At 29.5% G+C, this 27841-nt stretch overlaps 1 protein-coding gene across 2 annotated transcripts in view; it reads right to left on the reverse strand.

Annotated features, from left to right (window-relative positions):
• LOC129611820 (probable cyclin-dependent serine/threonine-protein kinase DDB_G0292550) overlaps positions 1-27841 on the reverse strand; it is a 164057-nt gene that overhangs the window by 31172 nt on the left and 105044 nt on the right. For both annotated transcript variants that reach the window (XM_055525194.1, XM_055525195.1), the window contains 3 exons: positions 26270-26405; positions 25508-25644; positions 17013-17367 (listed from right to left, as the gene is read on the reverse strand). In XM_055525194.1, the coding sequence (XP_055381169.1) occupies positions 17013-17367; positions 25508-25644; positions 26270-26405 (628 nt within the window). The remainder of the gene's footprint in view (positions 1-17012; positions 17368-25507; positions 25645-26269; positions 26406-27841) is intronic.

Below are 27841 nucleotides of genomic sequence, written 5' to 3' on the forward strand. Positions count from 1 at the left end.
ATGATTTGATAACTTTGATCTTCCACATAAAAAAATTTTTTTTTTTGACGCACTTGATTAATATGTTAATTTTGACATTGACTGATTATCGGCAAATTGTCAAATATACCATTTCTCTTTCTCTTTAAATGACAAATTAATATCGATTGTTAAGGTTTAGCACAGCGTGTGATTTGACTTTTGATATCTTTATTGTTCTTTAAAGTACTAAAAATTAACTTTGATGGCGATAAAAGATTTTTGGAATGACATTCGTTAGAAAATCACATAATTATTGTATAAAGTAGATTTTGAAATGTTGATTTACAATTAAAGAAAATGGTAAAAATATTCTTAAGTCATTTTTGTAGCTTCAAACACAGAAGAGGTGGACAAATGCAAAAATTTAATTTTGTTGCTATTCCATACCTATTTTTAGAAATAAAGTTGGGAAAAATTTTGAAATATTTACTTTTCTATTATGGTCAGGAACAACTTGACCAGGAAAAATGCACTTACAAATTACATATAAAGTAGAAAAAACGAAGAAATAATGCATGTGCAGTATGGAATTGAAAAAGTACGAGAAAATTGGAAAATAATATTTTGACCGTGTTACTTTGAGGTATTTGCAGTGGAATTGGAAAACTTCAGAGTTTTTGGAATGGACGTCATGTTTTCTATATTGTAACTATTCACTTACATATGAAAAGCTTTGTAAATTGAACGGGTTACAGCTGAACTCGAAAACGTTTGTAAGATTTTCAAATAAGTGAATACTTCGGTTGATTTAGTTATCTTCGATTAGGGTGTTTGTTACGCTAACTTTTTGGAAATTTCAGCAACCATTGTAGAATTTACATTTGAACCATTATGTATTAAATAAAACATTTGAACTATTAGGTTCCATGCCATTTGAAACATTTCATTTTTGGTTACCTTGGTAATAGAAGAATGAATTTAATTATACCCTGAACACAAATCAAATTTGACTGAAAAACAAAATGAAAAACAAAGGGAAACGTCCATTTTGAAGTGTTTGGAAAATATTTCATGTTAAAGTCCGTTAACAAACTTTTTCTATTTTTTACTTCAGATTTTTTGTTTGAAGATCTCAAAGCTCTTCAACATTATTGTTCATTTTAGTTGGAAAGTTAAAAAAAAAAGGATAGGAATTTTTTTTTAAAAACAAAAAGTATTCAAAACTCAAAACAAACCATACAATTTTTTTTTGTTTCAAAAAAAGTTTACGTCTACACATACTTAAGTAGATTTTTTTTAAAAAAAAAGGAGGGGGCATTTGAAAGCAATTATGTAAGAGCTTGTAAAACAATTTCCTTTACATTGAAAATGAAAACTATGTGTATAAAAATTTATGCTTTTAGAAAAGAAATCAAAACTCAATTAAACAGATTTTCAAGTATCTATAGAATGCTTGGACTTAACCAAGTCATTTCCAAGCACTTTTTACAACTTTTTCATTTGTATTGTTTAATTGTAATTCAATTTATTAGCAACCATTGAATTTAATCAGTAAATAGAACGAAAATATCAATTATTTATGTAGGCTATAAATTGGCCTGGCTTGAAAATTTTTTTGAATTCATTTTCAAAACTGAGAAAAAGATTCATTAACGCAAGTAGGCACTCATATATTCGGGAAGAAGAAATATACCGTAGAAACCTTAAAAATTTTTAAATTTAAAACTAAAAATTCCGGTATAAATTGGTTATGTTATAATAGTTACTTCAGAATAGGCATAAATCTTAAAGCTCTTAAGAGCGAACTAGCTTAGAGTGATAACCTGATTCGAAATTGTATTTGTTGAAAAGTTTTTGCTAATTAATTGCAGTACGCTTAGAAATAGTATTGATTTATGAAAAAAGGAATAGAACCAAGAATTCGCGAACAAATTATATACGTCATGATTAGAGTAGAAAAGCAATTCGGCGTTGAATAATTGAATTTCCACAAATCTTCAGTCATAAGTCTCATAAATCAATCAAGAAATATAAAACATACACTCTTTGAAAATAAATCGTAATTTCAAATACTGAAATCGCTACCCATAGGTACTCTTGTAATTTATTCTAACTTTCAAGTACTTTCGTAAAATCTAACATGTTTTTCCAATTAGTAAATATAATCCGCAAAGAAAATCGAAAACAAGTATAATATGGAAAACAACATATTTACAATTTCTTATTTGGTACTTGAAATTCTTTTTTCCACTTTTTATTTTACGTCAAATTAAACAAAATAACAATGATTATTTTTCTGTTTCGTTCACAATTATTTAAGTACTTTCAAATAAATTTTTCTTTGAAGCATTTTTAAGAGTCTTGAATTTTCTAGACTCAGACAGGTGGAATGTTAACCCATTTTGAATTTTTTTTTTCTTGTTCAATAATTGGAATATGGAATAAAGTTTGATTGAAAATATTTCAACGCTTATAATGTCCTTTAATAAAGAAAAGATGGAAAATTGAATTTAATTTTATTGAAGTTAAATTGTGTTGTGATTACATTAGAAGAATTTCAAATAAACCACTTGTAAAGTAAACTAAAATTGTAATAAATATAAGACCTTTGTATATACTTTAAGTTTTGAATTTGAAATTACAATTTTTAAAGAATATAATTGTGTCATGAAATATAAATAATTTTCTAATGGTTGAGTTTAATGCAATATTGAATTCTATAGAGAATTTTTAAATTAAATATTTGAAAAAGAAACTTTTATTATGAGTAGCGATTAAGCAAATCATTTCAATAATTGAATTTTTATCATACCATTAGTAAAATATAATGAGGTTTAATGGTATTAGTGCAACAAAGAATAATCACTTCTTCAATTAATATTCTAGAGTTTAAAGTAATTAAAAATTTTCAATATTTACAATGGCCATTAATATGTAAAGAGTCTACAGCTGCTTAATATTAATTGATATTTGATAATATGGTATTGACTCAGACAATCGAAATGATAATGGCGCGTCTAAATCATAATGAATAATTTTATTTGCTATTAAGTAGTTTATAATTGATTATGAATGTGCTCAAAACTCTCTTAGTTATTAAGAAAAATTCAAAATTAATTGGAATTCAATTGACTGCAACAGTATACTTGCGGAACTAGATTATTTGCTTCAAAATTATTTTCTTCAGTTAAATTAAGTATTTGAGAGGAAAAGAGGAGGGTTATATAGTGTATTCATTTGACAAAGAGTAAATTTAGTATTATGACACTTTAGAATGAATATTTTGATTAAATCTACTTACATGATAATTAATTAATTTTGTACAAATTTGAAAATTTACAATTGATTTTGAATAATTTTTCTGAATTATGATATTCGTTAGATATTCTGCTGCATGTTCCGACAGCGATATTCTATTATAATTTATTCCTTTAATTTAAATGTATGATTTGGGTGCGTCATTTTCAAGTCATTACAAATTGACGGCTATCACATCATAATTCAACTTTGACAAGATTGGAATTTACCATTAGAAGCTTTGCTCAACATAAACATTTTTATAAGAGTATCTACCAAATTACCTCTAAGGATTGCTAATTCTAAATAAATTCTAAATTTTAAATAGTCGTGGTCTTAGTTACATCTCCATAAAGTCCGATAAAAACTTGAATTAATTGCTTTTAGAGCGTAGGTACACTAAAACAACAGTTAAATCTATTTATTTTTCAAATATTTTACTCTTATTCCATTAAGCAATCACATTAACCCTTTACTTTAAATTCATTTATTAAAAAAACAAAATCAAAAAGAAACAAAATACTAAATTTACTTAATTTTCTTTTTACTCCTTTATAATTTTTAAATCATTTTCTTATACAAAAAAAAAAAATAAAAATTTAACAAATTTACTTTTCCATTTTATTTAATGATAACGCCCTTTAAGTCTTTTTAAATCAATAAAAAACCTTTGTGTATATCCGACACGTTGTTAAAAGTACACGCAAAAATCGAATTAAATTTTACTTTCGAAAAAAAAAAAAAGAAAATTTTTACTTTATTTAAGGATCGAAAACAAAGTTTGAATTAAACTAGTTATTTGTGAAAGAGCACATTTCTCTATTAATAAAACGTTAATAATAATTTGCTCTATTTTGTTGAAAAGATAGTGAGAGAAAAAGATATTGTCAAATAATAAACTTGTGTCATATTTTCTACAATGTACAAAGAGCACGATACTCAAGTTATGACATTCTCTTTCAGGAACCAGAAATATTTCAAGAGCTTTAATGAGCTGAATGGACAAAAAGGCCGTCATCTCGTACGGCACTCATTTCTGAATGAATAATGAATATAATATGAGCGATATTTCGAAACTATATGAGCTTCCAAAAATTTGTACTTAATTTCGAAGTATTTGCAATTAAGATATTAAGATTTAATTTTTTAATTTTTTTAATCGAAAGATGAAATGTTAGAGAGCTGAATGAAAATTACAAAATAATTGTTTTTTTTTTCTTAAATTTTCCTTAAAACAAGCTTAAGAAATGGAAGAGACCAATTTGGTTGAACAAAAGAGTTCATTTTTTTTTCTCTATAGCAAAATATAATAGGATAATAGCAAAGCATAATATTGAGATTCTTTAGGCTACTTAATCGTGTTCGTCAACATCTCAGACTCAGAATAAATGTACAGTACACAAAGTATTTTGATCTTGGAGAAAAAATCGCGTGCTATTGTCCTTTTCAAAATAAAAATAAAAAAAAGAAAAGGAACAAATTTATTGTTTATTTTCTTTTTATTCTCATAAAGATTTCTATCCTTTCTTTTTTCGGAGACAATTATCCTATTATCCTTAAAAAATAACGAAATTCTTAAAATAATAACAAGAAAATAATAAAAGAATATCCTTTTGTTTATTTTTTGAAATAACTTTTTTTCTCTTTTTTTAATTTTTCCTTTATTTTTTCGTTTATATTCTTGAACATGTCTGATATTATTTTAATGAGCTTATTGCGAATATTGTCTGACATTTTGATCGATAAACTATTTAATAAAACTTGCAGGATTACAAAATATTTTCAATAATATTATATGGAATATCATCTTACTTTTTTCTCCCATTGAATTCTATTAAAAAATAAAAAACAAAAAGAAAAAATTAAGAAAAAAACAAAGTCCTTATTTGTAGATTTTGAATTATCGAAGAGTGAATTGTTATGTAAATGTTAAGAAAAAATAATTAGATTTTATGTATTTCGTATAAGGAGAAAGATTTTAAAAGTCCAAATAAATTTTACCAGAATCAGGGATTTTGGAGAATTTTTTACTTTAATCTTATTTTGAAAAGATTTTTAAAGAAGACGCGTACAATAATGTTCTCTCATTAAGATGTTGAATTTTATAGTAAAAAACTTGCTGAGAAACAAACTCTTTGAAGTTTATTCAAAGAATTTAAATGTATTAAAATAATTGAAGAAACATGTTAGAAAAATTTCATTCCCATACTCAGAAATCTCCGCCTAATCATCTGTACGTCCTGACCGTTAGAGTTGGACAGTCACACAGAGTATGTATAGTCGAGTATGTATATGGGCCCAAAACCGCACTGTCACCTCCTAGTGGTGGGCCCCGGTAATGGCGGAGGATAAGGGGGTGATTGAAACGATTAACGTTACGTTCGTGTCGTGGTCATGTGTCGCGGCGAGCCTCTTACTTTGTGAGTTTCAGACCTATATCTATACGTCAGCTGACCACAGGCATCCCAAGTCAAGGTGAAACAGCATATGCCGATGACTGCGTGGCTAAGGGGGAGCTTAGTCGTTAGTATGCGGACTCTGGATACCAGGCGCCCTTCACAATTCACTGCAGCGTTGCAAAGGGACGGATGGATATCCGTAACATGCAACAATCAAAACACCATGGAGTGGATAACCAGTGTGTGCAGGAAGATAAAGCCTTGGGACGGGGGCTGCTCCATCACCTTTTCCGTGGATGATTCCGGATTGGAAGATCTACGGAAAGCGGAGTTCCGACTTTTCCTGAATTTCTTCCGTGTTACCGTTCGGGTTAAAGGAAGAAAATCCTCTCAAGGTGCTGGCGGCAGGGCAGGACAAAATAAAAAACCAATGCCCACCGCGACAACGACGAGCACTTCAGGCCAACCAAAAGAGCCAAAACTCATTGGAATGTCTGAAATCGCTCCGAAAATGGCGGCAAGGGAAACGGAAGGAACATGGACCAGCACGCCAAACACAAGCGTCCGGGGTGAACCAAAAGGGCTCAAGCCCATTGGGAAGCCCGGAACTGCTTCGGTATTCGCTGTTGGAGAGGCTAGCGTGGCACCTGTGACGGCAAAAGAGGCTGTGGCAGGGCAGGCGCCCACCAAGCTGTGTAAAAAGGCGGCAATGGGAGGCAAGGCTCATGTAAAGCCTTTGTCTAAAGGGCCAAAGCCCATAGACAAGAGCCGGAGGAAATGATATGGCTGTGAGGTGCATCCAAATAAATCTACTGCATGCTAGGGCATCTACTGATGTTCTAGCTCATAGATTTATGAAGGATCACCTCGATATCGCCCTTATGCAAGAGCCTTACATAGTAAGGATCAGGTTAAGGGCCTAACAGGTGAGCTATTGTATGATAATACAATATGGTATTGTAATATAATACAAACGCAGGCCTAAGGCTTGCATTTTGTTTAGTAAAAAGCTAACGTATTTTTCCATTCCAGATTACTGTTCTAAGGATCAGGTAGCTGCGTTTGTGAAGGTGAAGTCCTCCGGGGGCTGGTCAGAGTTCATTGTGTGCTTATCCTACCTCCCGGGGGACTGTGCCCACCCGGACGAGCAACTGAAGGATCTAGTGGACTTTTGTGGAAGGAGGAACTTCCAACTTATAATAGGAAGTGATGCCAATGCCCACCACGCCGTCTGGGGAAGCAGCAATATAAACAAAAGAGGTGAGTGCCTACTTGAATTTATATATAGCAATAAATTAATGGTTATGAATGAGGGCAATAGGCCGACATTCATAAATGCAATTAGGGAAGAGGTCCTTGACATCACCCTTTGCACTGAATTTATCGGCAGTAGGGTTGGTGGATGGCATGTCTCAAACGAGATATCCATGTCCGATCATAGGCAGATTAGGTTTGATATCATGGTCTCCGGGAGCCTGGCAGAAGAAATGTATCGGGTACTCCAATCCACAGATTGGAGTCAATTCGAAACGTTCCTCATAGATGGGATTGGATCCGTTCCTGCTTCTGTCAGAACGGTGATGGATATCGAACTGGCCAGCGATGCCCTGACGGCGGCTATTACTAATGCCTACCACGGGAGCTGCCGTGCTAAGCCGAGGCGGAGCAATAGGATGTGCCCGTGGTGGAATGAAGAGCTTTCAAGGCTTAGACTAAAGACCAGAAAGCTATTCAATAAGGCCAAGGCGTCGGGTTCGTGGGAAGAGTATAAAGACTCACTCACAAAATACAATAAAGAAATTAGGAAAGCGAAGAGAATCTCGTGAAGGGTGTTCTGCAAGGGCATTGACGAACTCTCCAGCAGTGCGCGTCTTCACAGGGTGCTTTCCAAAAAGTATGCTAGCGGGTTGGGCCTAATGGAACGGCCTGATGGCTCCATGACTGAAAACGGAAAGCAGACGTTGGAGCTTATGGCGTCAACGCACTTTCCTGACTCGGAGATTCTTCGCAATCACTCAAATGCGGTCATTGAACCGAGGGTATCCAGGCCCAGGAGGGATGACTGGCAACGATCCCGTCTAGTCTTTACGATGGGCAGGATTAGATGGGCTGTTTTCTCTTTCAGGCCTTTCAAATCTCCGAGACGGGATGACGGGATATATCCTGCATTTTTGCAGAGGGGTTTCCAACATATCGCCAGAGCACTGTTGGAAATTTTTCGTGCCAGCTATGCGTGGGGTTACATCCCTCAGGCATGGAGGGTGGCTAAAGTGACGTATATTCCGAAGGTGGGTAAGCGACCAAGCAACCACCCAAGGTCTTTCCGTCCAATCAGCCTTACTTCTTTTCTATTGAAAGCAATGGAAAAAGTGATTGATAGATTTACACGGGACGATGCACCGGGAAGCAATCCCTTGCATGAATCTCAGTACGCCTATCAGTCGGGAAGGTCTACTGTACTCGCTCTGCAGAGTCTGGTGGGGGTCCTTGAAAACTCACTGGAGGTGCGGGAGGTGGCAGTTGGCTGCTTCCTTGATATAGAGGGAGCTTTTGACAACACCCCATATCATGTCATCTGTGAGTCGTTGCACAAACGAGGAATTGATGCGACGACTAGCAGATGGGTTAATCGGATGCTACAGGATAGGATTATTAAGTCCACCATAGCTGACGATATACTCTTCATCTCCGCTGCAACAGGATGTCCGCAGGGCGGGGTTCTTTCGCCCCTCCTGTGGTCCATTGTAGTGGATGATCTAATCGCTGCTCTCAGGGGCTCCGGGGCGCGTGTCTGGGGATACGCTGACGATGTGGCCTTCGTCGTGCGGGGAAAATTTGAGAGCACTAGGAACATTGAGAGAGAAAATTTAGTCGCCTTCACCAGACGCAGAAGCAGGGATAGATTAACGAGACCAATTCTGTTTGGTGAACGTATTAGTTACTCTAGGGAGGTGAAGTATCTAGGGTTAACTCTGGATAATCGTCTCTCTTGGAATACCCATATAGATAGAGTTATCGGGAGAGCTACGGCGGCCTTGCGGACGTGTAGGAGCTTCATTGGGGGACCTGGGGAATTAGTCCCAGAATAGCACTGTGGCTATATACGGCCCTTGCTAGGCCCATCGTCACCTATGCGTCGATTGTATGGTGCCGTAAGGCTCAGCAGGCGGGTGTGCGGGCCAAGCTGGAAAAGCTACAGAGGCTGGCCTGCCTGGGAGTGACCGGGGCAATGCGGACGGCTCCCACCGCTGCATTGGAGGTGATGATCGGATTGCCGCCACTGCACCTCCATATATTGAAGGAAGCTCGGCTAGTGACTTACCGACTTCTCTCTGGCGAGGAGGGGGCAGGGCTAAAGTTGGCCCACAGAACTCACAGAGACTTCATTGAGAGCGATCCGATTCTAAGAATAACCATGTCGGATACCTGTCTACCGCGGTACAACTTCGACCACAGGTACAGGGTTCTGTTTCCCGATCGATGGACGTGGGATCGGGGTGGTCCGGTACTTAGGTCGGGTTCGAGCGTGTGGTATGCGGACGGGTCCAAAACGGAGTCGGGTGTGGGTTCGGGCGTATACGGTGTCCGCCCGGACACGCGTGTATATGCAACCCTTGACCCGTATTGCACAGTGTTCCAGGACGAAATACATGCAATAGAGATCTGTCTGAGAATCAATTTAGAAAGAGGGTATAGAAACCGCACTATTTATGTGTTCTCAGACAGCAGGGCTGCACTGCTGGGGCTTCGTTCAGCTCAGGTTACATCCAAGCTGGTCTGGAGCTGCCTTGCTGCACTTATGGAATTGGCATCGGAGAACAGAGTGACGCTCATTTGGTTGCAACGAAGTTGCCGATGAGCTGGCGCGGAGGGCCAGTGCCAGTGAAGTACCACCTGCATAGGCTGGGGAAGTCGGGCTCCCCCCTGTGCAGATTTTGTGGGGGTGGCGATGAGACCGCCGTGCACATTCTCTGCGACTGTCCGGTTCTGGCTGTTCGGCGCCGCAATTGTCTTGGACAAGAGTCCCTAAGTGTTCGGGAACTGTTGTCCAACTCCCTTAGGGATATCTCCGGCTTTGTGATTGGAACGGGGATATTATAGACGGGAGAGTGGGGGAGGGGCTACAATAAGTCAAAAATGGCTGCGGTGGCTTGGGGGGTTGCTCCTGTCCCACTCGGTTCCCTTAGAATCTACGAATTTAAGAATCTATCATATATTCGTTAAATTTTCATTTTTCTATAATTAAATGAGCCTCTTTTAATAAAATTGTAGCGAAAATATTCAATAAACAGAATGTGTGATATTTGAAAGAATTTCGTCTCCTCACCGTTCCAGCAGAATCTGTGAAAAAGAGAGCATTCCGGAGAATCTATGCAGGTTTACCCAATTTGTCTAAATGATGTTTCAGTAAACAATGCTAAGTGTAGAAACTATAGTACACAGCTATTCATAGAAAATCTTCCTTAGAGCAATATGAAAAGAATAGCTTGGCATCATAGCATCCCTTAGTAGCCCCCAAGTGAAGATTCAATGGCCATTTTAACAAAATTACAAAGGTAAAAATTCCTTTAGCAACCGACAATACCGTCCGTTAATTTTTATCTATTTAATTTCCAATTTCCCTGGTACAAATTTCAAATTAGTGTTTTTTCTTTATTAATTAGTGTTTATGCCAATTAGCAAAGTGTTTATCTTGCCCAATCGATAAGGGTTTTGCACAATTAATTGGATTTCAATCAGTATATGTTCAACTTTGGAAATCAATCCAAAATTTATTCATTTTGAAATTTTGAATTCAAAATCTTCTCGAAATTTATTGCCTGTTCGACGGGTGGTCTTCGAGATTCTTATTGAAATAGGTTCTGATTAAAATGGTATATGAAACAACATTCTAATGTAATCAAGTATAAGATTTTATTAAGATAGCCAACTTCTTTTACTGTTCTTGCACAACTTGTAGATAAGAAAATCTTGTACATACATAAAAATTGATGAGCTTTTTGTGTTATAGCAATGTTTTATTATGTTTTTTTATTATTGCCGCGCTACATCCTTGAGAATTCATAGTATAATATATAGTATATTTTTTGTACCTACAAGTTGAAGCATAACACCATTTTTTATTTTCATGTTTGATCGAGCACGTTCCTTTTATTATGATTCTTCTTGCAACAAGTCTGGCATTTAGGATTTATTTTATTATTATAGGTATTTCGTTGTTCATTCTGTTAAACTAGAATGCTGAACAATAACACGAAACAGACAACTTCTGTTCATGTAGTGTAATAAAATATTATCCTTAAGTGGGTAGTATTCCCTGAAATTTTTACTATTTCTTTGTTTTATTCCATTAAACAAAATTCTATCGAATAAAACTCAGCAATTTAGGCTAGTACAGTGAGTGAAGTAATATAGGGTGTTTATTTTCAATTTTTTAAAAAATAATCATTAAACAAATTATTTTTAAGTTATTAAACCAGACTGATTTTCAATTTTTTTTTGGAATTTCAAAATTTTTTAATAAACTTTTTATGGTTCAATGTAGTTGTAGTAATCTCCAGCAGCACATTTCTAAATCTAATAATTATTGTAATTGCCTAAAGTGTAGAGAAAATAATGAGGTGTCGTAACCCAATGTGTGCGTAATTGTATGCAATTGCTCAATTATTTTTCAGCTATAATTGGATATAGACCAATTCAATCATCTTAATCGTTAAAAGAGTTTATTAGGCCGTAATTTTAATCTGTTAAAAAGTAAAACATTTGGATATTAGTTAAACAAGGTAAAAAAAAGTTTTTGTTAGCTGTCGTGGGTACCGCACCAAATTTAGCATAAATGGGCCGTTTTGCTACAGCTACCAGTAATCACCCGGTCGTCATTGAGCGTGCAGTTACAGGTGATTTATGTAAGCCACTTGATCGTCTTAAAGAATCTTTCTAAATCTCCGATGCTAATCTTCGATATCTCGTCCAGCGTGGTCTCATTAATTTTGCCGTATGCTCCAGTTTAGACTGTCGTTAGGCAGGCAATAGCTCTCGAAACATCGCTAGAAGCACATCCGATTTCCCAAGGTTGTATTTTAGCCTCCCTTTTGTGCCGCCCCAGATGTGGAAAGGGCTTTCAGCTTAGCTTGTCATTGTCTATGTGGATTCATTTTCACAGAAATGTCCAAGGCTCACTAACACTAGTCACGGGAGGGAAGCTTGACGCAAAAATTACTGTAAAAATTCAATCTTGGGATGCAGCAGTCCATTTTAATACGATAGTCTTGACAGTATAACTGGTCACCAGGTTAGCGATATGTAATTCCACCGAAAGCACAAATGGTAAAACGTATTCAAAGCTTTCGTGGGTATCGAACTTAACGCCTAACTTATGTCAACCCTCTATTGCTCTGAATCCTCTATTGTTCTGAATGAGTTATAGAGGAACGAGTAATAAAGGAAAAAGTTTAAGAGAAACATTTTTTTAATCACGGTTCAAGACTCCCCGTTCTCTTTTAAAAAATCAGTACTGTTATTGTGAGCAAATAGTTTTTTGCTGTTATTTATTTTATTAGTTTTCTTACAATAATTTTGGTTTCTTATGGCGATATATTTTGTTATGGTGTTGATGTTTTTCCCTTACAGTAACATACGTACATTGCTGTAGGTTAGTTTTCTCAATATTTTTGTTATTATCTGTTATATATTAATTTTGAGCAACAAAATGTCAAGGTCACAGATAAGAAATTTATCATCCTAGAAAAAATTCAAAATGTTGAACAAATTTTTTTAAGAATATAATTGTAGAAGTATTGGTTGAAAAGTTTTTGGATATTTAAAGTTAATTATTTGTAATGAAGTATTTTCTTTAGTTTTTCAAGCCATAATATTCAATAGAAACAGATAACCTTCATATAATCACAAATATTTTTTAATAGAAAGAAAAAACGCGCAATATGCCTTGCATCCATTATGGATATAGAAAAAATACTTAAGGCGACGGACGTTTTTATTAAAAAAGAAATGTTAGAAACCAATTAGACAGAACTGACAATTAAATTAGTAAAATGAGTACTTGGATAAGAATATTAAAATTGCTTTTGCTTTAGCCAACAAGTAAAATTAGAAAAGCATAAAATAGTTCATTTATTTCTTTTTTTTCATCCTTTTACAATAAGAGTAAATAATTTTCTTTTTTTTTTGTTTTTCAAATGTAAAATATTCCTTTTGACATTAAATCGATTAGTAATTTATCAGTTATAACTATTCATTATTATTATTGACAGCACTTTAGGCAATAATTTCTATACGAGAATACAAAAAAAAAAGAAAACAAAAAAATCGAAAGAGAATTTATTCCCTCTAAGGACTTCAAATCCAATTCGATTTCTACATTAAAATATTTTTGTTATTAAATAAAATTGATTTACAATTTCTATTACAGTAAGTATACTAACAGTATGCCGACAGGGTGTCTCGCATCTAAGTACACTGCTTTATACTGTTGTATAGGTTGTCATGAGTAGGCAAAACTTTTATATGGAAACAATGTTCACAGCTCAATAAATTCCGAGTTACAAGGTCTTAAAGACAAAGTTGAAAGATCTTTTTACTTCTTGACATTTTAGTTACTTCCTGCAGACGCATTATTCAATATGATTTGAAAACCACAAAATGGGGGCTTTCTGATCATCTGACAGATTTTCTTATAATATGAACAGATTTAAATCGGAATTACATTACTAATTGCATTACATTACTTTTTCTAGTTTTATCACAGCTGGCATCCGAGTTTTCATTTGGTATATGGGTGATCTTCCTACCCGTTGTTTTTTATTAGTTATTGAGAAAAATAAAGTACTGAAAATGTTTTTTTCCTTCAAATTTTTTTCTTCAATGACTCAAAAAATGTATACTGCATAAAGTTGAAAAACTCAATCAAAATAACATTAAGCTGCCGTAACTCGGAATCTGTTGAGCTGTGAACATCGTCTCCATATACAAAAATTCATGAGGGCCTTCATGAGGGCCTACACAATGATAATATAATATATCAGTGCACTTAGATATGAGAAACCTTGTATATAATAAAATAATGATTTTCTTTACGATTCTTGTTAATGTATGCGTAGGAGGGATTTTGAACAGCTGAATGATTTCTTTTCATAATAATAATTATGTTAATACTTGCAGTAGTGCTTTTCAAAGAAAATAGAACTATCTATCATTTTAATAATGAGAAAAACATATTGATATTCAATTTTAACCATTCAAATTCAGTTTTGTCATTCATTTCTTTTAATAAAAAGATTATAAATTGAATTATGAGTTTTCAAGAAGAGAAAAGAACATTATTTTAACAAGTATCGGGCATTCTTAATATAAAAGTAGTTGGAATTTCACTTTAAATATTAATAATGTACTCATGGCAATTAATAAGGGAAAATCATCCGTTAAAGGCATTTTTAAAGACGATGAAACTACTATGATTAGATGATGAACACAGGAATTTGATTTGATCAACGTTAGATTTTCAAATTTTAAGCTGTTTTGAAAATAGATTCAGCAATTAGTATTTCATCTCCTTTCGCTTCCAAAAAATATTTTTCAAATAACGTTGTTATAATTTGTGCTATACATTTGTATATATTTTTCGGACCCAGCTTAAATAAATTTGTTAAAAAAAATAAAGAAAATTAATAGATTAATTTCTAAAGATTTTTTATTTCCGAAATGAAAATAAATTTTCGCCTACGCCCTCTGCTTTAAAATTATATTTTAAATTTTAAATTGCAATTGGCAATACAATTGTAGAAAATTTGAAAATTTTCAACACAAAATACACACAAAATAATGTTGAAATCGTAAAATTTCATTAACATTTTGAGAAAAATTAAAAAAAAAAATAAAATTTTGAGAAAAAAAAAATCATAAACTTTAGGGATAATTTTTTTTTTTTTAATTGTTCTTCAAGTTCACATCAATTTTGTTGCAAGGACAGAGAAGAAAAAAAAAAATTCAAAAAAGAAATTGAGTGAAAAGAAAAGAGAAGAAAAAAAAAAGAGAGCAACAAGATTATATTTTTCAACAATCTTTATTAATTTGGTGTGTTGTTTTTCTCTCCTCTTCTCTCTTCTGGTTCTTTTCTTATTCATTTTTTCTGCCACTTTTTGTTTTTCTTTTTTGATTTATTTTTGAACGTAAATCTCTATATAGTCATAGAGTCTAGGATAAGTTTACGATTTCATTAAAATTACCGAGAGGGAAAACCAATTAAGTTCTATAGAGAAAAAGATTTGTTTTCTTTTATTATTATTTTGTGTTTTTCTTGTATTTTAATTTTTTTGTTTTTTCTTCAAAGGATATTTTAATTTCTGTTTGTTTGTTTTTTTGTACACGCTTCAATTTTCTATCCAATTTTTCTTTTAATTTTATCTTTTTAATTTTTGTTGTTTTTTATTTATTTTGCAACTTATCTTTTATTATAGATGAAAATGAAAATCTGTAAAAAAAAAATCATTTCCATTTTTTTTTATTTTTTTTTTTTGAAAAGTAATAAGAAAAGTTTCTCTTATTCATAATGATAATTATAAAGGAATAAAGTTTTCTATAATAATTATTGCTAAGAGAACGATGGTTAGATAATAAAGAAAAAAGAGAAAAATTAAAATAAAAAAAAATATATGTAATTAATTGGAAGTGAATACTAGCTCCAATTAATTCTTTAATAAATTTATAAAAAGCCAAGAGCACTACATCACTAAGAGCAACGATGATAAGGATGAAAAAGTAAAAAAAAAAAATGGAATTTAATTTGGAATTAAGGATGGTTTTCGTGCGATTGTTGAATTTTTGTGTTTTTTTTCCCCAGTTTTTTGAATACTTCAACAAATGAAAATGAAGATAAGTGAGACGAAAAACAAAAAGGAATAAAATTAGTACTCAAATTATGATTTTTTTTTCTACTACTTATAATTTTAGTCCAAATAAAATGTACTTAAGGAAGCAAATTTTTGATATTTTATGGTGTTGAATGTAGAAAACAAAATTTAATTTTCACAGTATGAGAGACTGAACGCAAGGATTAAGACTTTTAAGATTTTGTAAGTGCATAATTTAATTTAGATTTGTTTTAATAATTTTTGGTTTTTGCATAAAATATTTTAATTATACAAGGTACTTTATGTTAACAGAAGAAATGCAAGGAAATCTAGAAATAAAATTATGTAAAACAAAGGACATTTTTAAAGTAAATTGAGTGAGAAACAAAGTGATATTTTAATCGTTAATAATGAATTTACTTTCTGGAAGAAAAGACTCTTTTGTTACAGAATATTTCTTAAGATTTTGAGAAATTAAAATTGAATAAACAATATTATTCCTAATTTGCTATTTTATCAATTTTAAAAAATTGTAATATTTTTTATCGCAAAATTTTATTATTTTTAATTTTAATGAAATTCGTAATATTGATAATACAAGGTGAATCGTTAGAAATTTATATTGTATATATCCTAAAATTTTTTAATATATAGTTCTTCGAATTTAAGATTGTGTCTATAGACAAGATTTGTAAATCTTATTGTGATTTTCAGAATTGGATATTCAGAAAAAGTGAATTCGCATGAATAAAATAATTAAATACTTGGAAAAATTTTAAGAAAAAGTGAATTGTAAACAACTGTTATGGAATGTTTTCATATTTCAAAAAGCTCTAAGCAGGAAATCTAGAAGTTCCTTGGAAATTGAAAGCTACCCATATATGTAATTTATTATATACGAAAATTGAATATTATAATTTTGAATTTGCAATATTAAAATAATAAAATTTAATTTAAAATTATTAAATTGCAGACAGAAATAAAGGTAGTAATAAATTGTAAATTAAATTTCAAGGAAAAATATTAATGTTTAAGCATTCCCTAACGCAATTAACAGGAATTTAGTTTAATAGGAATTTTTTGTAATAAAAGATTTTAAAACTTGTTTAACAAAGAGTTCTCTTTTGTATATATATATAAAAATGTGATTGAATTTCAAAAATAATTTCAAAGGTCGCAAAAAATAAATAATTACATTTTTCAACTTAAAATTTTACTATAAAATTTTACCAACCATATTCCGAAGAATTTGAAGTCAATTAAAACTTTTTTTAATTTTTTTCGTAACACCGGAATGAAATTTAAATAAATTTATTTTAAAATAACTAACTTGAAGTACTTTATCTGTAATATTAATTATAAAACGATGCTTATACAAAAGAGTATCTAATTAAATATTGTGAATTGTTTAAAAAAAATAAATAAATTTTTTCTCTATCCTGAGATCCTTAATAATAATTATTTATTTATATTTTTATAATGTACTCACCTTGCCAACTATTGAATCCATGTGAATTAAATCCTCTCAGACTTGGTATTTTATCATTATTATTATTGTTATTATTTCCATTATGATTATTATGATTGTTATTATTATAATCCAGTTGTTGGTGTGTATTTCTATCTAATAGCGGTGGGTTATTTTTCATATGTGATAATTGTAATTGTTGTTGATGTTGATTTTGTTGATATTGTTGTTGTAATTGTTGCTGTTGTTGTTGTTGCTGGTGAATTAATTGTAATTGCTGGAATTGATGTTTACTTTGATGTGATCCTTGTTTATGGGATTTACTTCGATGACTTTTAGAAATTGAATTTACTGGCCGAAGGTATTCATTTGAAACCTAAAAATTAATTTGATATAAATGAAAAAATATAAAATTATATGAGAATATATAACAGGTCTTCTTTATTTTAAATGAGTATTAAAAATCATATTGTGCGAATGAATGTAATGTATCAGAAATGTAGGTATGTAACAAAATAACGTGAATAATATACGACATATGTTCTATATTTTGCTTTATTTACAGGTGACAAATAAATATCCTTAGGAGCTGCAAACTGGAACAGCTTAAATTTTATTTTTAGTTAAGGTATCTAAAATTTTTTAGTGATAAAGCGAATTTTAGTTAAATTTTTTTAAATATTAAAATTTTTTAGTAGACATAGGCACACATAATTTAAGTATATTAGGCGTTTTCTTAAATACACAGTTGAAAAATAACAGTTTAATTAAAGTCGGGCAACTACAATCTCATACTAAAGGTAGATAAGTTTATCTATCTATGTAATTGTATAATTTGGATAGTAAAATCTATACACCAAAATATATTCGCTATAATCTATGACCCCATAATTCCTTCCTAATCATATTATGATTCTTATTGCATTCGAAGAAATTATGACAATATTAATGTCAAAAATTTGGAAAATTACCTTTAAATTCTAAAAATTTGGTCATACAATTCTAAAATTGCATATTCAATTTTAATTAAGTTTAACATGGAAATAAGATCCCACGAAAATAATATTCTGTATTCTATTCATAGCTTTGTATATAGATCTTTGTAATATAACAATGCTTTTAATTATGGTTAAAAACATTATACAGTACACATAGAGTCGCTTGAAATTCTAAGAAGTGCAATAATTGTCGGAATTTGGGATGTTTTTTACGCAATTTTGCATTTCATCGCTAACGACGGATTTTCAGTTTTTTAGTAGCACTTTGTATATAAAAGTTATGATTGTGTTACTTTTTAACTATTACTCGTACACTGTAAAAAAAACCAGAATTTTCAAGGTAGAACACTCAATTATTGTTTTTGCTTCTTTAAATTAATACAAAATGGTTTCTTTTAACACGAAAATTTAATTTTGGTACAAGCTTTATAATTTTTCTAGAATTTTAAAGAAAAAATTTCGCTATACAATTTACAAATTATTTTCAGTATTATAAAAATGTTTCCAATTTAAATTTTAATTTTAATTGAATATTTTTTCCTTTTTTTTCTAGAATTTAGGTTTTTTTTTACAATTTTTTCACGGAAGAAGTGTACGTTTTAAATTGCTCTTTTTAAAGCACATTTATACATATTAAGTGGTTGACTGCAATGCACAATAGGAAAAACGCTAAAAAGTATAATTTTTGAGTCTTGCACGTTTATAACCACACCAAGTTAGGAAAAAAGGAAATATTATTGCAGGATGAATTAAAAATAAAAATATTTTACTAATGAATTTAATGAGCAACAATTTTTCATGTTCATATCGTAATTTTGCAGCACAAATATCAGTGGCCTCAAACACAAACCGCCTAACTCGAGTTAAGACAAAAATGAGATATGTTTACCAGCGAATTCTCCGCTTTGAGTTTCATATGCTCACAAAATTTGGTGGTTCTACGATTGTTGTAGCCGGAGTTATTGTCGAATTCACACATGACCTAACTCGAAATGGTAGCTATGTGCACTTGCACTAACCGCCTATTTCGAGTTAGGAGCAGAAAACATCTTTTTTATGTTTTTGACAAACCACTTATTTCGAGATAGGCTATTGTTGCAAATCAAAATTAGTGACATTTTTTTTTATTTGTATGAATTTTTACAACCGCTTATCTCGAGTTAGGCTTTTGTTGCAAAATTAATTTTGATTTTTTTTAAATACTAACTCGACATAAGCGATTTGTGTAAAATAAAAATTGGTAGTTTTTTAAACTCATCTCGAGTTAGGCGATTGTTGCAAATACAATTATATTCCAAAAGGCTTCTTATGTTGAGTTAGGTTTTTATAACGCGTGCAAATAAGAACCAAAAATCAAAGTTAAGCGTTTAGTGTTCGAAATAATACATAATTAGTATAGAATATTTTTTAGTTTTTTATAATAAAAAATATTTTATAACGCTTAACATATTATTTTATGTGATATATAGTGTAGGTACTTTATGTCCATGGTTTAAAACTTGTTCACTATAGTTAAAATTAAATCTTATATTCAGCGACAAGTAAGATAGTTGTATTTTTTAACACAAAATATAAAACATCTGCAGAAGTTACCTGCATTATTAATGCTCTAATTACCCAAATATCCCATGTTTAAGATTTGAATTTTTTTATTTAACAATAATAATCTTGTAGGTCATTTCGTGATTTACCTGCGACAAATGTTTTTTTCAATTGACGGAGTTCCCATGTTAAAATGACACGTGGCTAGCTACCTGATGGTAGATTGTTTTGCCTTTGTAGTCTAACATAATTGTATTATTAAACAAAGTGTGGTTTTATTACGCCCTTGTAAAACACATGTTATTAGGAAGATAAAATTTTTGTGTTTAACAAGAGTTTTCATTCTAATTATTGTACTACAAAGCAATATTTTTATTATAAACTAGTAAAACACATTTTGTTAGAAAATTCAAATTATTGTAATTTGCAAAGGATTTCAATAAATAAAACTGGTACATCTGGGAATAACAATATTTTGTTATACTTTTTATTACTCATTTCCGTGAGATCAAATTTCTTCAATTTTCAAATATTTATGATATTTTTGTTATTTCGAAGGAAGTATTTTTTACAAAGACAGTTATTTATTATTGTTTTTAAATGTGCTGATGTTGGAAATTGTTAAATAATGCAAAAATTATCCAATATAAACTTTATTCACGCTTAATAAATGTACATTAAAAAATTTGGAACTTGCTAGGAGAGCTGAGATGATTGTGGCGGATGTTATAGGTATTGCAATATATTTGAAACTAACATAACGGATTCAAAGTGTTTTAAAGCATAGAAATTAGCGAAACTGGTCCTATAGTAAATAAACAAGCATCAACAGATCTTACTTTGAAAACCGAAGTTAATACAGTTTTGAAAACCGCAATTGACTTTGGTCGTTGGGACTGTACTAACGATCCTGATTTTAAAATTGACAACATTCAAAAGCAAGTTTTCGGGTCCTATTGGGCATGTGAACATATTTGTAGAGATAAAAAAATATGAAAGGCTTTCTGCTTTTATTCTTTTAAGAAAAATCCTTTTACAATTTGCCGAACGGTTAGAAAAATTCGCTTCATCTTTCGCGACCGGGCTTCCTGAATGCACTCAAGTACATGAACGCTCGAAACTGACTCGTGGTCAATTTGTATGGAGTGTTAATTGAAAAGTAAATGCTCATAGCTAAAATAAAAATGTCGAGCAAACTTACAATATTCTTTGTTTATTTGATAATCAAATACTTATATACTCTATGATAGGAGAGCAAATTCCGAACCAATTTACTTTGCCACAACTTTTTACAGAGATCTATATACTTTTTACGGCAGAACTTAGAGAAAAACTGACTCACAAACCATTCTCTATATGTAATTAATAATACGTCTCCAAGATTTAATTGTCACAAGTATCGAATTATTATTTCCTATACGAGTTCGAGTTCACTATCAAATTTGACTTTTCGTTACAGGAGTTGTAATGACTCACACTCGATTTCAGTTTGCTTTCGATTTAAAAATTTTAATTAATTCGCATTTAGTATCATTATGAACAAGTAAGAAAGTCATATGGACTATAGTACATAAATAAAATAACAAACACAAAACTCATAAACTCATTTTAGAGATTACTTTATGTGCTCATTTTTACAATAATGTAACAACTTTGTCAGATCCGTTGCACAATGAAGCCTTTTTGTAATTGAATTACCTTTTGAAATTCTCTTAAGTGGAAAGAGTCGCACCACAGATTTCAAAAAATTGACTTCCAAAAATATTTTACAAGAACAGTTTATACAAAGATTTTTTATATTTTAAGACGAGGTGTTAATTAGTTAGATTTTCAAGATATACTTCGAATTAAAGAAGAAGAGAAAATTAGTCCAAAAAAAGAAAAACTTAGAGTACTTGATGCAATTTATTGATCCTTTGGTTCACAAATTTTACAAAAAGATTAAGACTGGAGATTTAGCAGATACTCATCCATATTTAGTTGGAGAATCCGAGAGAGAATAAAAGATACTGTCACCTTTCTTAAATTTAATGAAAAAATTATTTTTAAACTTTTAGAAATAATTTTTACTTGAAGTTTATTCATTTTTTACCTCAATTTATGTTTTTAATGACAATGATTTAAAAAAAGAGTGAAAAATCAAATAACGTAAAAATAATATATATATTTCTTCCCTTTTTAGTATAACTTAAGTCACCTAAAACCATATCTTCAGTTTTGCAACAACAGCTTAAGTCGACTTAAGTTTGACGAAAATACAAAAGTAATTTTTCACAAATCGCCTAAGTCGAGTTATGCTTTGCAAAGTGCTTTTTATAAATTTTGTATAACCGCCTATCTCACTTTTTTCATAATTATGAGAATACTATTAGTTGTTTTACTTCAGATTGTGAGTTAATCGCTTCCTTTTTTAATTATCTTTCAATCAAAAAAAAAATTGGTTCAAAAAACTTCACAACTTTTTTCAAAATTTAATTTAAAGTTTAAAATGCATTTATCTCGAAATCACTAAAACAGACTTAAGTCGTTTGTGCTTGAAGCCACTGATATGTTCTCTTTCAAAATACAATTTCTCAGGCTTTAATGTTATAAAAATATATAGTTTTAAATATTTTTCCTATTGCCTATGCAGAGGCAATTTTAAATAGAATTAGAAGTCATCTTATTGCCTTATAAAAGTTTTGTAGTTCAAGATTAGTTCGAAACAATTTTCCACGATTTTCTAAAATATTGACTTTTTTTCTTCTTCAAACAACTCATAATGCTATAGTATGTGTGGGAATAACTTTTAGTTTTCAAAAATAATGCACATAAAATTGAAAATAATTGTAGAAAAACGTAAGTGAATTTCTCGTTTTAATTGGTATTTCAAAAGCGTTTGCATGCATCATGCATGTATGGAAATGGACACAGAACTATACAAACATAACTACATCATGTTACAATGTAGATCTTAAAAATGTCGAATAAAAATTTTTAATTTTAATAATTTTAAAGTCTGACGTGCTTGCCAAACAATTTTATGTAAAATGTTTGACTTCTTTAAAATTTCAGCATATTTTAAATGCAGCGTAGTAAAACAATAAACTTTAAAGTTTTTGGGAACATCAGGAATTGGAAATCGAATTAAAGGCCGATTTTGGGTTTTTACCATATCTGCGAAACTAATTAACGGAATTTGTTGAAAGTAAATATTTTACTTCAGTTCCGGTAGCAACGAATAAGCATTTTAGGGAATTTGAATGGTACAAAATGAAACTAAGGGCTAAACTCAAATTTTTCTAAATATATTATTAACTAAAAACTTACTATAGTGTTCTTTAAATTTGAAAGGAGTAATTTTATGCAGCATTTGTGATGAACTAGACAATAAACATTACAATCAAATTTTTTTTACATTCCTCAATTTATTTTTGAATTCCCGAAAAAAAATTATAAGTTTACTGATTTTGCTATTAATAATTTGCCCTTTTCTTAATTTTCATATTATTATATTGACCTTTTACTTAATTAAACATTAACTTTTTGGTTCCACTAAATAACTGTTTATTACTAGAATTTATCAATTTTGTTTTTGGGGCGGAACATTGAACTCAAAAGCAAGAAAAAAAATTTTTTTTCCATTATATTTTCTTATGTATAGTAATTACATTTAAATTGATATCCCAAATTCATTTCTTCATTACATAGACCAAAATGTGATCTTTTTTTTTTGCTTTTTGAAGAAAAAAAAGTATAGAATTACAACTTTTACTTAACCATTATAAATAAGAATGCCAAAATGTCTGTTATTGAAGTATTAAAGAAAATTTATACTTTCTCTTTCTGACAAACCATTTTTTTCGTATTGCTCTTGCGTATCCCTAAAATATATTTGATTAATTATTGTCTTAGTTATTCAAAAATTCTCTATAATTAATTTGCGGTATAAGATCAAAAAATATGTTTTAGACATTTTGTTGTACAGAAGAATTACGAAAAGAACATTTTTTTTCGTACCTTCATTAAATGTAAAAAAAAAAAAACTTTTTCTTTTCTCATTTTTCTCGTATTTTTCCTCAATTTATGTACCATAATAATTTATAAAATTGATGGTTAAAGCCCAGTACATACTTTGGTTTTGAAGTTAACCCAAAAAAAAAAGAAAAAAATAATACCGAGAAAAATATGTCACCAATGTGTCCTTAATGTAGAAAATAATAAAGTATGCCAGAATGATAAAAAAATTTTAATAGTAGGCCTCAATAAATTATTGTACATAATTAACACTGAAATATTTTTTGATAAAAAAAAGTTTGTGTGTATATATAGCTGATTTTGTTTATAAAAGGTAAATGCCTGTATTAAAAATCATTTAGAATTAATAAATCTTAAATATTAGTTTAATTATTCAAGGGTGTTTTTTTTTGGGTTTTTTGGTCCAAAAGGTGAAAAGTAATTTTAATGAAATTCCATGCTTTTGTTTTTTTCTTTCTTTTTTTGTTTACACTTTTATGAGCATGATATTATTCAAATTTACGTAAAATATTAGGCATACAAAATATGTAGAACTCCTGCTAACCTTTAATAATTTTGATAAATTTTCTTCTATTTTTATAAATGTTATTATTATAAAGCATAATAATAATATTATAATATTAAAATTATAATATAAAAATACTATTAATATAAAAAGTATTAAAACAGGGTGAGTTACGCCTTGAAAATGTGAAAATTTGGCAATTATTTCTTTATAGAATGCATAAAATTTTATATAATATGAACTCTGCCACATCAATTTGCAATCCTCTCAAATTCGAAATTTATTTTTCTCTTATTCGAATTGACGATCAAACTTTATTATTCAAAAATTTTATAAAAAATGTTTATAAAGATAGACCAGAGGAGTGGCGATATCATTTTGAAGAAAATCATGAAAATTTAGAGTTTTTGCTTTCTCGTTAACAGATAACAGGCATTCTTTACAGTTATACTTAAAATAAATTATTTTACCGTCTGTCTAACTACACGCATTCATCGAAATCACTTTACAAAAAACTAATGCCAGGTTTACACTTTTTTTCCCTGGAAACGCACTAATTATGGTTTTGTTCTTATTATTTTTGTACAATTTTGCATTTTAAAAAGAATAGTTTCATAAAATTTAATAATTATTGATGTTAAGAGTGTAACTAACAAAAAATTGTATGATTATGTTTGATGTGGAAACAGAATTAATGTTGGCGCTTAAACTATGCCTTGCAAAAGACTCTTTATTAAGGAATTATTAAGGCAGCAAACTATAGATAAACTGATTAGAATTTTTTTAAATTTTAATTCTACTTCGAAATATTCACCCTATATACAACATGTTTTAGCAAAAACACCAAAATAATTTTTAGAAATGATGAAATGTCTTAATTTTTGCTACAAAATGTTTATGAAATTCACAATAATGCCTGTAAACATTATGAGCTTGCTGATTGTTTTCTATTTTTCTATTTTTCTGTTCTTTTCATCCTTGCATTTTGTTGTTTTCTTTAATAATGTGTTATTTATCCTGCTGTTTCTATTTATTATTTTAGTGTCTTTTATTTTTTTTATTATATTATTTTTATAATGTTGGTGTTAATATAATAATATAATAGAATTAAAAAGTATGTATGTATATAAATAATATTGTAAAGATATTCGTGTAATCTTTATTTACTTTTAATAATATAATAAAATAAAAATACACAAGAAATGGCAATACTGCACAAACACAAAAAAAAAAAAACAAACATTGTTTATTATCGTACATTTTATTAAATGGGTTTATATAAATAATAATGATAATGATGATTATATAATGATAACAATGATAACGGTAATAATGATGATGATTTTAAAAAAAATTTACATATACATATATAAATTGTCTATCTATATATATATACCTATATGTATGAGTGTAAGAGAACTAAGAAAAATAAATTAAAATTTTTTTGTTTTTACCTTTTTTCCATTAATCAGCCATGTAATATGTGGTATAGGTCGCGCTACTGTTGTATTACAGAGCGCTATTAGCTGATCGCCAATATAAAATGGTGGTTTCTTTTTGAATTTAATTGCCGGCGGACCACTTTGTGGTGCTGTAAATTTTTAAAACAGGAAAAACATATATAAAATTATATTTGTAAAGCATAAATATATGTATAGAGGGAAGAAAATGTTAATTAAATTAATTATTTTAGTAATCTGTCCCCCTCTCTCTCTCTTTTTCAATAAATATATCTTAAATTTTCTTATACGTATATAGAATGAAATATTGTTACGATAAATTTTATTTTAGTAATTTAATTTTTCACATTAATGAATAAGGAATTTAATTATTGTATAATTCTCAAATTTAACTAATTATGTTAATTTAAATTTTTTTTTTAGGGTGATGCTATTCTGATTTTAATTTAATTTTTGTTGTATTTGAAAATGAATTTTTGGAAACTACAAGGGGTAGCTTCGATTCATGTATGAATAGTTTCGAAAAAATGTTCTTAAAATTAGTCTAAATCCATTTATTTTTGTCATCAGTGTAATGTACAAGTTCATTATTAGTAGAAGGCATAATGAATTCAAAACTATAGGTCACAAGATTTAATAATCGAATAATCAATAACACCGGTTTAATAATTCAAATATCTACTTCTAAAAATTCTTGATAATAAAATTTATTCAAAATTATTATTGAATATAGACAATTAATAAAATTTCACTTACATATCACATGGAGTGGTTCTTCTTGTGATGCTTTTGTAAATATTGGTGTATCTGTTGATACTTCACAATAATAATGACCAGATGCTTCAAATTCTAATTTATTTAAAGACAATTTTGTTTCATCAGTTTTACTCCACTGCAATAAAAAAAAATTAAAATATTTAATTAATTTAAAAAAATGCTCAAAAAATTGTACTCTAAACTTAATTAAATTTAATATTAAATTTCATTATTAGAATTGAAAATTTTTGTCTGATTTAAATGAGTCAAAAACAATAATATTATTTTATTGTCTTAAACAATAATTACAATTTATTATCCTTGTCAAAAACAAATCTAATAAATTTGTTAAAGTTGAATTGCATTTTGATTTTATTGATTTTTAACTAGAATAACAGCATTTTACAAGTCCTTTTTTTGTATATTATAAATAATTTTTGATAACAATGTTTAGATTTTTTTTCAAAAATTTATTTTTATCTCGCACAGCTGCCGGCATTTTATGTATGTGGAATATGTGTACGGAGAAGAGTTTATTAATTAATTAAATTCGAATTGTATTCGATTCTTAATATAGAATTTTCATTAAAGTGTATAATAACAAATTTTGTTTAAATTAAATTTTTATGGGAAATTATTTTTTCTGAAAAACCCAAAGAAAACTTTTTTTATATATTGCTTAAAAATTCATACAATGATTTTCCTGGAAAAATTTTATTTTTCCCAAAATATTTTCCTTAATTTTGTTTTTCTTATTTGCGACGCTTTTTGTTAAAATATCATAATACCAGTATTACTTTGTTTCCACTGGATTATGGTGTATGAATTTGGTTTCATTTTATTATATTTGCATTTACATATAGTCATATGTGAAATTATATTCATACGTGTAGGTATACATGAAAATTTCATGCAATTAAAGGTATATAACGAGAAAGGAAATGATTGGTAATATTTGTATATCTTTTCTCTGAATTCATCCTTTTTTTTCTGATCATGGCGGTTTGTGATAAGCGAAGTATTGTTCCTATATTTGAATTTAAAGTGAAAATTTTTGTAGAATATGATGAATTACAAGGTAATGTTTTCTAAATAGTATTTGGTTAGAATTATGTTAAAAAAACTTAAGAACTGTATAGAAACATTTCATTGTAATGGAACAATTAGTTTTTGAATATTATCCTAAAATTTTTTATCGGGCATATACAATTAAACATTATAGTCTAAGTTGAGAAAGCGTCCTATCTTGTAATATTTACTTTCTTATATTCAAGTAACAATTTCTATTTGGCTCAGAATTAAGTATAAGAGTATACAACAGAATTGAACAGGCATCAAATTAAATAAGACAGATACGCAGTTAACAAGGAAAAATTCAATTACTTAAACAGATTTTTATTTAATATACAACCATAATAATTTTCTATATTAAATAAGTATATTCAGAATAGCTTAAAAATTTAGGCATTCAGCATAAAAAAAAGAAAGTATTTTTAAGAAATTCATGAGAAAAATTAGGTCATGTGACAGTTTTTTTGATAAAGCATGAAAAAAAGAAAATATAGGAAAAAC

This window comes from Condylostylus longicornis, unplaced genomic scaffold (genome assembly GCF_029603195.1).
Source record: "Condylostylus longicornis isolate FDR11 unplaced genomic scaffold, ASM2960319v2 ptg000055l, whole genome shotgun sequence".
Classification (NCBI taxonomy): Eukaryota; Metazoa; Arthropoda; class Insecta; order Diptera; family Dolichopodidae; genus Condylostylus; species Condylostylus longicornis.